Raw genomic sequence first — 13,347 nt, 5'->3', positions numbered from 1 at the left:
GCCCTGCCTCCTATTGGACACCACAACCTGGTCCAGGACCCACCATCTCCTACCCCGATGTCGCCCTACTCATCTTCCTGCCTCTGCCACCTCCACTCCTGTCCCCTGTCCCTAGAAGACCTTTCTTCCCCCAAGGCAGCCACAGAGACTTTAAAAATCTCAGTCCTGCCTCAGGACCTTTGCACATGCAGTTCCCACTGCCCGGTGCCTCTTCCCCTAGCTCTGCCCAGGCCTTGGCTCAAACATCACCTCCCCAAAGAGATCCCTGTTGAATGTTCCTCGTTTGTCCACTCACCGGTTCATTGCCCACTTCCCGAGAGCTGACTGAGAGCCCATGTTCATCTTGTTATTGCTATGCCCCTAGCACCTGGCACATAGTAGGTGCCTACCTGATGAAGGTAACTGCCTGTTGCCCAGCACCCAGTGTGGGCTTCAAATTGTTCTCTCTTTTCCCCATTAAAGGCCTGTGGGAAGAGTCTGAGCAGCTCATTCATACTAAGGTGTAAATGACTGATGGGCCATCAAATTCTAGACATCACTGACACGTGCATCTGTCTCCTCCCTGAACTTTTGCTCAAGCTGTGCAAGGAGCCCAGAATATTCCCTCCAGTGACCTGCCAGTCACAGAGGGTGGCTCAAACCCTCAACAGACTCTGGCGGCCAAGCTGGCCCTGATGCTTGGCCTCCAGACGTACTGAACCACAAAGGGCATCTCCTCTCTGAGCCTTAGTTTCCTCAGCTGGGAACTGGGGTCAGGGAGTGCACCCCCTCCAGTGTTTCAGAGGGAAGAGAAGGCACTGGGTACACAGCTGGCACTCAGTCTAGCTGGGTCTTTTCTCCCTGCAGTGTGCCTGGTCATGGGGCTCCCAGGGCAGACTCAGCCTTGTGTGGGGGGGTGCTGAGTCAGAGGGAGGAGCCTTCCGGCTAGCTGAGCTGGGTGTAGGGAGGGCAGGCCATCAGCAGGGGAGCCCTGAGCAGGCTGGGAACCCAGCACCTGGCTCGGGAAGTCCTTGGGCTACCGCTCAAGTTCTGGCCCCGCCTTGGCGAGCCATCAGATGGGTGATCTGCTGTTATGGCTGAAAGTGGAATTTTCCTATTATGGCCCTACTGTGGATAGCAGCGCCATTTTACGGAGGGGTAAACTGAGGCACGGAGAGGCAACCTCACCAGTCCACACAGTACCTTGGGGAGGGAGCTGGGTCTGCGCGGCCTCCCGAAGCTCTGGGGTGCCAGGGCGCTGTCACTCACCTCCAAGGGTGCAGGCCCAGCGAGGGGCTGCCGGGGCTGCCGGGGCTGCTGGGGCTCAGCAAGGACGGGCTCTGGCTGCTCGGGGACAGACTGCAAAGAAAGAGGCGGAGGACGGTGAACCCGGCAGCGGCCCCTGCGCGTGGCCGAGTCCGGAGACCCAACCAGGGCTGCGGCTCCCTCAGGAAGAAGGCCCAGGGCCCAGGATTCTGGGTCTCGCGCACGCATCGAGGGCGGGGCCTGATCGACGACCCGAGAAGGCTCCCTGGAGGCGGCGGTGCGACTCTGGGCGGCTGCAACAGAGACGCGGGAGTAGGGTGGCAGTGGGCCTGCCCCTCTTCCTCCCCACGCCCCCATCCGTGGCCAAGCACTCACTCGAGGGTCAGCGCCGGGATGTGCAGCTTGTCCCTGCGGGACTTCATGCCGCGGCCGGGGCCGCGTCTATGCGGCCGAGTACTGACGCCTCCTCTCAGGCCCCCAAGCCCCGATCGTGGCGCGATCGGGCCGACGCACAAACGCCGACACGGGCCAGCACGCCTGGCGGGCGCGGCGCGGGGTCTCGGCCGCCGGGGGCGCGGGGGGCGGGCTCTCTCCGCCTCGGGGCGGGGCTCAGAGCCCCGCACCTGCGCGCAGGCCCAGCCCGCAGGAGGGGTCGGGTGGCCGGAGGCGGGAGATGGGGTGCCATCCCCCCGCGGGGAGGGACGCCCACGCTCCTGGGTCGCTGGGTCGCGAGCCCCACGCTGCGCCGCGGAAAGGAAGGGCGGACCCTGTCCCCCGGCCAGCCAGAGTCCTTGCGCCATGGCCCGGCCCCGCCCCGGGGGGGTCTCTGGGACCCCGGATCCGAGCGCGCCCCGCCCCATCACCGCCCGCGGCGGGTCGCGGCACCCCGGGCCTTGGTACCCCGGCCACGCCTCCAGGCCTTTGCTGCACCGGCTCCTCTGCCAGGAAGGCCGCCCCTCCCTCCCAGCCGCTCAGCCCCCCCAGCGCCTCCTCCACGATGCCGTTCCTGCGCCTCGACCCGGGGCGTCCCGAGCCCCGCCCCCCACAAGGCCCGGGGCTGCCTGTGTCTGGCGATGGCTTCCTTGAAACCCTGGGTGGACCCAGGCAGGCACACCGCAGGGGACAGTAAGCAGACAACCCTCAGGGAGTGTTTGTCTCCTTCCCGCCTGGGACTTTGCCCTCCCCGGTTGGACTGATTTGATTCTCCGTCCACCACCCCGCCCCAGCCTGGGCAAAGGCCGCAGACAGCGCCGGCCCTCTAGGCAGTGTCCGAGCCCCCCGCCCCTACCGGGGCCCTCAGGCTTCTGCCCACCAGCTGCACTATCCCCAGTCCAACTAGAGCCGATGGTCTGGGCTTGGGGGCCACTCTGACCCACCCCCACCATCGGATTTCAAACTCGCATCCAACCCCCAGGACCTCCCCCTTCTCTCCCTCCACTCCCCTGTGCTCGTTTCACTCCAGTTACCCGTCTCCATGCTGTTCTTCCAAGGCCAAGCAGGTTTGCACCTCAAGACCTTTGCCCATGCTGTTCCCTCTGCCTAAAATGCCGTATGTCGTGTTGTGTCGTCCCGTGCCCCCCCCCCCCCCACCCCGCGCCGCGCGCTTTCCCCTGGCCTCTTCCTCCTCTTCCAGATCTCAAATGTCACCTCCTCCATGAGGCCCCACATCTCCAGGGCTAAAAACGCCTCCTAGCCCCCTCTGTCTGTCTTTCTAACTTCTCCCCTGCAGAGCATCACTTCACCATCACTGCCCCCAAGAGAGCGGTGAGCTCCATGGGCAAGGGCCTGCACTGACAGGCTTTTCTCCATGTCCTCTGTGCCAGGAAGAGAGCCTGGCACACAGTAGGCGCTCAAAAAAAAAGTGAGTGAGCGATTTCACTGAGGGACAAGAGAATTCCCACCCCAACTCAGGCAACCACAGCCCCCAAAGAGGGGGTGTCAGCACTCACATGCCTCCAGACTGCCAGCGAGAGCTGAACCCTCCCCTCTGGGGCTTTGCTTGCCCCATCTGTAAGTGATGAAGGCTTTGAACAAAATGTTCTTTGAGCTTTTGGGATACAAAAATGTCAACCTACAGGAATGCTAATGTGACACTGAAGGATATGATTTTCTACCCACGGTCCCTGAAAGAGAGTGAGCTCCCCATCATGGGAGGCATGCAAGCTGGTTCCAGGACACTTGGCTGGAATTCTAGAGTCTGGACTCTGGGTTCCAGACAAGTGCCCCTTCCGGGCTGGGTGCCCTGTGATGCAACTGCTCGGCACCTCAACATCCTTATTTGCAAGCTGGCACGGGCCGCCCAGCCTGCAGTGAGGGCCAAGGGAGGCACCTGGGAAACGCTTTGCAAAGGCCAGGGGCAGCATCGAGGTGAGAAGCTTTGTTGTAATTCTTAAATGAATCACAATTAGGAGGCTGCTGCTGGAACACCTATCACCAGGACCACTGGGCCCCACCACGCCCACCAGCCCCAGGTGAACTCACCCACGTCCCCGGCGTGGCAGGCTCAGCTCCTTCTGAAATGAGAGGAAAACAGAGGTCATTCCCAAGGAGACAAGCCCTTCACATCCCTAGCCCTCCACCCACCTGCCCTGCCCCCTAGTGGGCCTCTTGCTCACCCTGTTCCAAGTCCATGCCTCCTTTCTGCTTGCCCCACACACTGGGCTCAGCCCTGCCTCAGGGCCTTTGCACCAGCTGTGTCCTCTGCCAGGACCACCTTCCCTCATCTCTAGTGCTAGTTAATTGCAGCTCATCCCTCCAGTCTCAGCTCAAGCATCCCTTCCTCCTGGAAGTTCCCCTGGACTCCCAAGCTATCTCCCTGCCCAGCTCATACTCGAATTGCATTAAAAATAACTTCATTATTTAAAATAACAAATTAGTTATATTTGTGAAGAAGTGTCAATGGGGTTAAATACTAATAATCTGTTGAGGAAAGGGAGATTCCTGAGTCATCCTTACCCTGCTCCCTCCCAGATCTGAAAACCATTCCCCTCTCACCCTCTGCAGAACCCATGCAAGTCTGCATCCTGGGCACAGGTGGGGTATGGGGGCCCTGACTGGCAACTCCCTATTGAAGGCTCTTCTAGAACTCAGCAAGCTGCTGCACGAACTCTGGGTGCCTCACTATAAACAGGGCAGAAAGCCCTGTGCTTGGGGTCCACTGTGACCCCAGAGTCCACTCTCAAATGTGGCTTGCTCAAGAGGGTTTCTAAATTCTCAAAAGGCTGTGTAGCACAAGTTTAGAATCTGGGGACACTCAGACCCCAGTCCAGATCTATTATCTGTCCCTTCCTGGCCGTGGAAACTTGAGCAAGTGACTGGGACTCCCTGTGCCTCGGTTTCCCCATCCGTAACTTGGAGATAACATAAGGAGGGTTCCGGGGTAATAACGAGCAGCCGTTAATATTGTTATTGTTGTGTGTTGTTTTTGTATTACTGTTGAACTCAGCAAGCGCCTACACAGACGATCATAATACCTGGTAAATTTTATTCACGTTTACTGAGCCGTCTACTACGCACCGGGAGCAGGGGCCGGTTTACAGGCGGGGAAACTGAGGGAGGCCCACATCTTTTGGCGGAGGTAGGGCCAGGAATCCCGGTCTCTGCCCCGCCCCCCACACACACGCACTCACGCACCGAGGCGGTCGCGTCTAGGACACACGACTATTTTTACCTCGGTGGGCTCCGTGCTGCCCACATCCAAAGCTGGGCGTTCGCTATGGCAACCAGTGACGCCATCGGCCCACGCAGCCAAGTGGAGCCAATTGGAAGCTGCTGGGCGCAGGACGACGCGGCTGGAAGAGGTTGGCAGGGTCTCCCAGTAGGGGAAGAGGAGGGTGTGCGGGGGTAGCGCGTCGCCCCGAGGCCTGACCCCAGATACCCTGAGCTCAGAAAACCGAGCCATTCAAGGTGGGAGAAGGCTGACCTGCCACCCTGAGATCTCCCTGTCTGCTTGAATACCGCTGGGGACGGAGAGCTCACTACCATTCAGAGCAAGTGGTCATAGACCGCTTAGAAGGGTCTCCTGCCTCCTGCAATTGTTATGAGGCCTTATGCCAGCTTCCCCCACCCCCACTACCCGTGAAACAGTGAGGAGCCGCGGTCTGAGCCCAGGGTGCCAGCTGCACACACCCCTCTTCCCCCAGCCCGGCCATTCTCTTCCACAGCCCCGACAGCCCTGGGTTCCCGGAGCGGCTCCCTCCCATCTGGGCTGGGTGAACCCCGCCAAGCGACTTCATCCCTCTGTGCCTCAGTCTCCTCATTTGGAAAACAGCCCAGTTACATAGCGTCCTGGAGGGAATCAAGCACCGAGCTCACGGCCTGGCGCTGCGGGAGGCTGCGGTAAACCGCAGCCACGAGAACGCCTTGTGAAGTTAGTAAGAACCGCCCATTTAACCGCAGCTGTGAATTCACTTCCAAAATCCAAGAAGATATGAAGCGGCGTGAGGGCTGAGGGAAGGCCGGCAGCCCCGGCCAAGACTCCGCGGAACTCGCCCGGTGCCGCCCCCGGACGCTCCGGGCCCTGCGCCATCTGCTGCCGCCCTCAGGCCCCCTCCGCCGGCTGCTCCCCAGGAAGGAGCTCCGCGCTCGACGAAGGCAGGTGCGGGCCCCGAGCCCCTGGAGCCGCCCTTTAAAGATAATATTTACGCCATCCTCCTGTGTGCTGGGCTGGCTGGGCGACGCTGCCCCCCGGCCAGAAGCCTCAGCTCCACCAGAGGAACCCCCAGTCTGGAAGAGACAGAGCAGGACGATGGACACCCCCATACCGGAGACATTAGGGGTGACCCAAAGGGAGAGTAGGGGCTGGAGTGGGTGGGAGCCAAGAGGCTTCCTGGAGAGGGGCGTCAGGCTGGGCCAGCAGGCTCATGGGAAACAGTAGGTTGGAGGTGGGACTCGCCCCGTTGGGCACTAAGCCCCATGGGAAGTTGGCCCCTGGAGCGAAGGGAGAGAGAAGTCAGCAGGGTCCACCTCACGCCAGCCGGAGGGCTTCCTGGAGGAGGAGAATAAATGGAACTGGGCCACGAGGATGCGGAATGGACCTTCCAGGGAGCTTCCAGAGCAGCAGTGGAGGCAAAGTCCAGACACAGGCTCTGGCCACCTTCTCTGCCTCCGGATGCTCTGTTTGGGATCCGGTGTTTTAAAATTCTGTCGTTTGTGGGAATGATGAAAGTGGGAGATGATGAAAATAATGATAAAATAATAATAATAGTAGCCATAGTAATAACTGCTCACATTAAGTGGCGCCTGCAAATACTACACAGAAGACTGAGCTTAACCCAAACCAGGAAGGACCAGCCACCTCCTCCTCTCCTGACCTACAGCCAGCACAAACTGGTGGCCCGTGGGCCAGGCCAGGTCCTGTGTACGACCTCCCAGCACGCAGCCAGTGCCAGGCCCAACATTGCCACGATCAGATTGGCCAGGATACCCCCGCTTTTGTCTGGACTGGCCAATGAGCACCTGACTTGAGTCCCCTAGCTTCTTCAAGCTATTATGAATTGACTCTTTGCCTCTTGGGAAGGATCAGCCTCCAGGATATCTGATTGGCTCTGCCCAGCAGGCTGCCACCTGATTGGCTCAGCGCGCTCCAGGCCCATCAACCTGGCTCCAGTTAAGGGAGTGTGCGGCTGATGCCCCAAACCGAGGCCCTCAACATCTCGGCGACCTCAGGCGCCAGACTGGTTAGAATTCCAGCTCTCTGACTTCCTGGCTGTTACCTTCCCTCTCTGAGCCTCAATTTCCCCCTCTGAAAAATGAGGCTAATAAATGCCCTGACCTCTCGAGCTGTTAGAATTAAATGCATGTACAGTGCTTATATTTGTAGGTGTCCGTTACTGTGAGCCATTATTTATACGTCTATGGTTATTTATTTTTTATCATTCTCATTATCTCCTACTTGGTCCTTTACTCCAGGTGCCTCCTGGCTTCTGGCCTCCCTTTCTGAGCCCCCTCCCCTTTGGCTCTCGAGGAGTCTTTCAAAGCCCTCAGATCTGGGCATGTCCTCCCCTGCTCCCACACCTTCCATAGCTCCCAGTTATCCTAGGGAGAAAATCTAACCTCTTCAAAATCAGCGCTGGAAGCTCTGGAAGCAGATGGTCCCCTCTCACACCCCCGGCTCTAGCGCTAAGAAGTGGCTTCTAGTTTCCCCATGCAGCACATATGGTTGCACGCCTCTGGGCCTCTGCGCGTGCTGCGCCCTCCGCCCAGAATGCCCTCACCCATCTGAGCGATCCCTCCTCGTCCGTCAGCCTTCCTGGATGGAGGCCTGCTAGTGCAGGGTTGGTCTGGAGGGGGAGCCGGATCTGCCTGGGTTCAAATACCTACTCTGTCACCTACATGCTGTGAACACCTGGACAGTGGCTACACTTCTCTGAGCCTCAGTTTCCCCCTTTGTAACGTGGGACCTCTCATCAGGGAATGGGCGCCTCCTGCCCATGGAACAGGCCCCCACTTACTGACGTCAGCAGCGCCCCCATTTACCTACCCGAAGGCGGTTTCTCTATTTTAAGAGGCCGCGGGCGGGGCTCGAGGCTAACTGGGGCTCGAGGCGGGGCCTGTCCCCCACAACACCCCTCTGCTCACCAGTCCTGCCCCACCCCCTCCTCTACGCCCAGCACCCCCGCCTCTGGCCTCATTCCCTCCCCTTCTGCTCTGCAACGCTGCCCGCACCTTTCCCGACCCCCCCCCCCCACGGAACTCCCCATCCCCTTCGGTGAGTTCGCAGTACCGCAACCCCGGTTCAAGGCGCGCCCTCCCACTCCCTCGCCAGTCCCAGCGCCGCCCCCCACCGCTTGCCCGTCCCTTCTAGGTTTTAGCTTCCCTCAGCTTCTTTCATTTCCCCATACCCACCCCCTGCATCGCCACCCGCGGCTGCCTCCTCTGCCCTAAGGCCACCCAGCAACGCCTGGTTCTGGCGCCCTCTCCAGGTGCGCCCTCTCCAGCTGTGCCCTCTTTGGGTGTGCCCGAGCGTCCCTCATCGCAGCCGACCACTCCGCAGGATCACGGCTGCTCAGGCGTCGTCTCCCCCAGCAGGCTGGTAGATCCAGGAGGACGGCTCCAGAGGGTGAACCCCCGCTGCCTCTCCAGAGCAAGGCACACAGCAGGAACTCAGTAAATGTTTGTTGGGTAAATGATGAATCCCAGGTTCCCCACTTGCAACCTGCTGGCTTCTTAGGAGTGTGGTCTAAGCCCCAGAGGGAACGCTAGATCTTGTGAATTCCCATTTTACAGATGGGGAAACTGAGGCCCAGAGAGGTCAAAGGAGGTGACAGGGCCTCCGCGTGGGTTCGAACGTCGTCCTCTGCTAGCCCTGACACCCATGTTCTCACCTCCTGGTGACGCAGCCTCCCGAACACAAACCCAGGTCATGGCACATGGGGAAACTGAGGTCCAGAGAAGCAAGTGTGCCTCCCGTTGCCCCCCGCGCCCAGGCCACACAGCCCCTTGGCACTGGCTTGTGCGCCAGAGAGCTGGTTAAGGGCGCCAGATCGAATCCCTGTGGGGCGATCTCGGGTTTGTGACTTTCCCAGCCTGGAGCCTCAGTTTCCTTATCTGACAAATGGACGCCTGGACAGCCCCGACCTCCCCCGCTCGCCTTCGGGGGGAACTGATGCAGGGGCGCGTGGCTCAGCGAAGGCATGCGGCAGGTATTAACACAATAATATCAATCTACCACTAGTAATAGGATTAACACAACGAGGAACATATGGTGAGCGCTCAAAGGTTGCCGTTGCTCATATTATTATTAGAGCAGCCGGTGGGGAACGGCGAAACCCCCAGCCCCTTCCTCCCGTGCTAGCGCTTGAAGCCTCAGTTTCCCCGTGTGTCGAATAGGGCATACGCCGTTCCCACCAGGCAAAAAGCACTTTGAGAAGCGGGTGGACAGAGGGAGCAGCCAGGGCGCGCCCCGCCCCCGGCCTCAGTTTCCCCCCGCCCGCCGAAGCCCCGGCCCCGGCCCGGGCCCAGCCGGCCATGCCCTTCGCACGCCCCCACAGGGGCCTCACCTGAAGCCCGCGGCGCCGCAGGAGGCTCGGCTCGTCCATGGCCCGTTGGTCCGTGCCGCCGGCCCGCCCCAGGCCCCGCCCCAGCCTGCCAGGCTCCGCCCCCCATGCCATTGGCTAATCCGGTCAGCTGACGCGGCCTGACCCCGCCCCTCATGGGGAGCCGGCTGGGAAGAGCCCGCCCCCATCGGGAGAGCCAGCCCCGCCCTTCCAGGCCCCGCCCTCCAGCCTAGAAGTAAACAATTTTCAAGGAATCCTCCTAGAAGGAAGGGAGTATTATCATCCCCATTTTGCAGATGAGGAAACTGAGGCTCAGAGGAGTTAATCAACGTGCCCAGGGCACACAACAGGGCACTCACTTCGGAGCAAAATTTAAGAGGGCCCACAAAAAAATCAGTGATCAAGATATACAATATTTTAATACAATAGTTTAAAAAATCAAAAATAATGCAAAAATGCATGATGAACTAGACATCAAAATTTTAAATAAAGACAAGCTCAGACTCTGCTGTTGCATGACCCTGCCTCACCCTAATCCTGGCCCTAGTCCCAATAAAGCTTTATTTACAAGAATAGGTGGCCACTGTAGTTGCCAGTTTCGGTTTTGAGGATGGCTGCCTTTGCTGAGTGCCAACTGGGTGCCTGGCTAAGTGCCTCATCAGGACCACCTTTCACAGCGATCTGATGATAATTGTTCAGCCCCACTTTGCAGAAGGGAAACTGAGGCTGGGAAAAGCCCAAAGTCCCAAGATGGCACCCATGTTCTCTCTTTCCCTGGGCCTCCCACTGTCTCTGCAGCTGCAGGGTCCCTCTGCTACTCCACTGTTCGACCTGGGCATTAGAGTATGTCATTAGGCTGGAGGGGCCCCTCGGGAGGGTCGCTGGCCGGTTGCCTGTGAGGTGCTGTAGGATCCCATCAGGTGACAGTGGCCAGACTGAGCCCATAAAAATACAGAACTCCCCAGCAAAGCTTGTTTTCCTCATACACGTTTTTAAATTGACATATAATTCACATACCATAAAATTCACCTTTTTAAAGTGTACAGTTCAGTGGGTTTTAAGCATATTCACAGAGTTGTGCAATCATCACCACTATCTAATTCCAGAACACTTTTTTTTTTTTTTTTGCTGGGAAAGATTCACCCTGAGCTAACATCTGTTGCCAATCTTCTTCTCTTTTTTTTTCTTCCCAAAGCCCCAGTCCATAGTTCTATGTTTTTTAGTTGTAAGTCCTTCTAGTTCTTCTATGTGAGCCGCTGCCACAGCGTGGCTACTGACAGACGAGTGGTGTGGTTCCGAGACAGGGAACGGGACCTGGGCCACCGAAGCGGAGCACGCCGAACTTGAACCACTAGGCCATCAAGGCTGGCTCCAGGACATTTTCATCACCTCCAAAAGAAACCCTGTACCGATGAGCAGTCACTTTTCATTCTCCCTCCCTGGGCCCCTGGCAACCTCCAGTGTGCTTTCTGTCTCTGTGGGTCTGCCTGTTCTGGACGTTTCACATAGATGGAATCATACAGCATGTGGCCCTTTGTGTCTGGCTTCTCTCACTCAGCATGAGGTTTTCAAGGTTCGTTCTTGTGGTAGCGTGTGTCAGAGCTTCCTTTTTACGGCTGACTAATATGCCATTGCATGGATAGACCACGTTTTGTTTTCTCATTCATCTGTAGATGGACATTTGAGTTTTCCGTTTTTTGGCTATTGTGAGTAGTGCTGCTGTGAACATTCGTGTGTAAGTTTTTGCACGGACACACGCTTTCACTTCTCTTGGGTACATGCCTAGGAGTGGAATTCCTTGGTCTTATGGTAACTTTGTGTTTTAACTTTTTCAAAAACGATCAGACTGTTTTTCAAAGCAGCCGCTGTTATGGGCTGAATTGTGTTCTCCCAAAATTCATATGTGGAAATCCTCACCCCCAGTACCTCAGAATGGGACTGTATTTGGAGATAGGGCCTTAAAGAAGTAAAGTAAAATGAGGCCATATGGGTGGATCCTAATCCAGTCGGACTGGTGTCTTTCCAGGAAGAGGTGATTAGGACACAGACATGCACAAGAGAAGACCCGGTGAAGACAGAGGGAAGATGCCAGCCACGAGCCAAGGAGAGAGACCCCAGAAGAACCCAAACCTGCTGACTCCTTGATCTTGGACTTCTGGCTTCCAGAACTGTAAGGAAGAGATTTCTGTTGTTGAAGCCACTTAGTCTACCCTACTTAATTAAGACAGCCCTACCAAACTAAGACAGCGATCCAGTTAAATTTAATTTCAGATGAACAATGAATAATTTTTTTAGAATATGTCCCACATAATACTTGGGACATAATTGTGCTAAAAAGTTATATGTTGTTTATCTGGGATTCTAATTTAACTGGACATCCTGTGTTTTGTCTGGCAACCCTACATGAAATGGACTTCAGGTTGTAGCTTGCATACCCCAGGTGATGGGAAGCTCATGCCCTATAATGGCCAACTGTTCTGTCTCTGGCTAGTTCTGCCTAAAAGTTCTCCTGTAGTTCAGGCTGGGATGGACGTGTGACCTAGACTCTTTCCTCCACCTCAGCCACTGTGATTGGTTCAAGGTGGACTCAAGCTCAACTAATCAGTGTCTTCCCTGGGACTTTGTCTGGAATCCTGGGGAAAGAGCGGTTCCCTGTACCAGAGGGGGTTGGGCTGGGCAAACGGGGAGCTGCTGCAGGGGAGCCACAGAGAGGTCTAAATGTCTGTGCTCCATTTGGGGAACTCCTGCACAGAACTCCTTCCCAAATGTCCTCTTCAATAGGCAACAGGGAGCAATTATTGACTAACTGACTGACAGACTGAATGAATGCAATTTTTCCATGGTGAACACCTGTCCTTCAAAATCCACTTCAAATTCTCTTTGAGAGGCATCGGAGAACATTTATTGAATGAACAAATAGTTTTTTTCTTGTGAACTCCTATACATTCATCAAAACCCTCCTCCAATGTCTCAGTGAGGGGCATCAGGGAGTGTGATGGTTGAATGCAGGAATGAGTTTTTTTCTTGGTAACCCACATATCCTTTAAAACAGCCTCAGATGACCCTCTGAGGTATCAGAAAGTCCTGCTTGAGTTAATAAAAAATGTTCTTATTGGTGAATGATGCCTATAATGTGTTCATTAAATGAACCAATAGATTTGCATTGTTTCTTTTTCTTTCTTTTTTTTTTTTTTTTGTGAGGATGATGGGCCCTGAGCTAACATCTGTTGCCAATCTTCCTCTTTTTGCTGAGGAAGATTGTCACTGAGCTGACATCTGTGCCCATCTTCCTCTACTTTGTATGTGGGATGCTGCCACAGCATGGCTTGATGAGCAGTGTGTAGGTCCTCACCCAGGATCCAAACCTGCGAACCCCGGGCTGCCGAAGCAGAACATACGAACTTAACCACTACGCCCCCGGCTGGCCCCCTTGCAAACTCCTATTCATCCTTCAATATCCTCCTTAGATGCCCCTCAGGGGCATCGGGTCTCTTGACCACATGGAGGGAAGTTCAGCCCTCCTTGGGCTGAAGGTCACTCTCCCCCCCGACCCCAAAAAGGCAGAAGCCAAGGGGGTGAGGAAGTTATGTGGTTCCCCTTGTGGTTCCCAATCCTTCCTGCTTCCCCCTCCCTCCAGGTTTTGGGGCGGCTGAAAGTGGGGCAGCCCCGGGGGCATCTCCCAGCTGTGCTTCTGGGGCAGCTGGGAGGGGCCAATAAGGGCCCCTAGGGCTTCGTGGAGTAGGCAGCAGGCAGGCCAAGAAAGGTGGGTGTTCGAGGACTCAGCACGGGGAAGGTGGGCTGTGGTGAACCTTGGTGTGAGCCTTAGACCGTGACCTCAATAAGGGTAGCAACGCCACCTCGCGTGTGGCTGGGGTCCTGCTCCTACCACCGCCCTGGCTGCCCCTACAGCCCAGCACTCGAGGCCCCGGCTGCCTCAGCACGGTCCTCTCTCCCATGGAGCCCCAGACTCGCCATGCTTCTCTCGGTGTCCCTAAAGCGTGTCCGGCGAACTTTTGCCTCCACTGTGCCCTCTGCCAGGAACACCCTTGAAATCTATAAACCCGGCTCGAGAGCCCCCTTCTCTGGCCAGCCCCCTGCTCCCCCT

General features: G+C 56.9%; 1 protein-coding gene across 7 annotated transcripts in view; it reads right to left on the bottom strand.

Moving 5' to 3' along the window:
* The window catches only part of MAST3 (microtubule associated serine/threonine kinase 3), a 35,514-nt gene extending 26,217 nt beyond the window's left edge, over positions 1-9,297 (bottom strand). For 4 of the 7 annotated variants that reach the window (XM_058563743.1, XM_058563748.1, XM_058563745.1 and 1 more), the window contains exons 1-2: positions 9,246-9,297; positions 3,727-3,758 (exon numbers count right to left, since the gene is read on the bottom strand). In XM_058563743.1, coding sequence (XP_058419726.1) covers positions 3,727-3,758; positions 9,246-9,284 — 71 coding nt within the window. In that variant the 5' untranslated portion in view covers positions 9,285-9,297. Of the gene's footprint in view, positions 1-1,248; positions 1,339-1,620; positions 1,732-3,726; positions 3,759-9,245 lie in introns of those variants that run through there. The other 3 variants (XM_058563738.1, XM_058563737.1, XM_058563741.1) reach the window with 3 other exon arrangements.
* Between the last annotated feature and the right edge of the window lie 4,050 nt (positions 9,298-13,347).

The sequence above is a fragment of the Diceros bicornis genome, chromosome 20 (assembly GCF_020826845.1).
Source record: "Diceros bicornis minor isolate mBicDic1 chromosome 20, mDicBic1.mat.cur, whole genome shotgun sequence".
NCBI classification, from domain to species: domain Eukaryota; kingdom Metazoa; phylum Chordata; class Mammalia; order Perissodactyla; family Rhinocerotidae; genus Diceros; species Diceros bicornis.
Note: the sequence above shows the minus strand (reverse complement) of the source record. Positions and strands in the feature narration are given on the sequence as shown.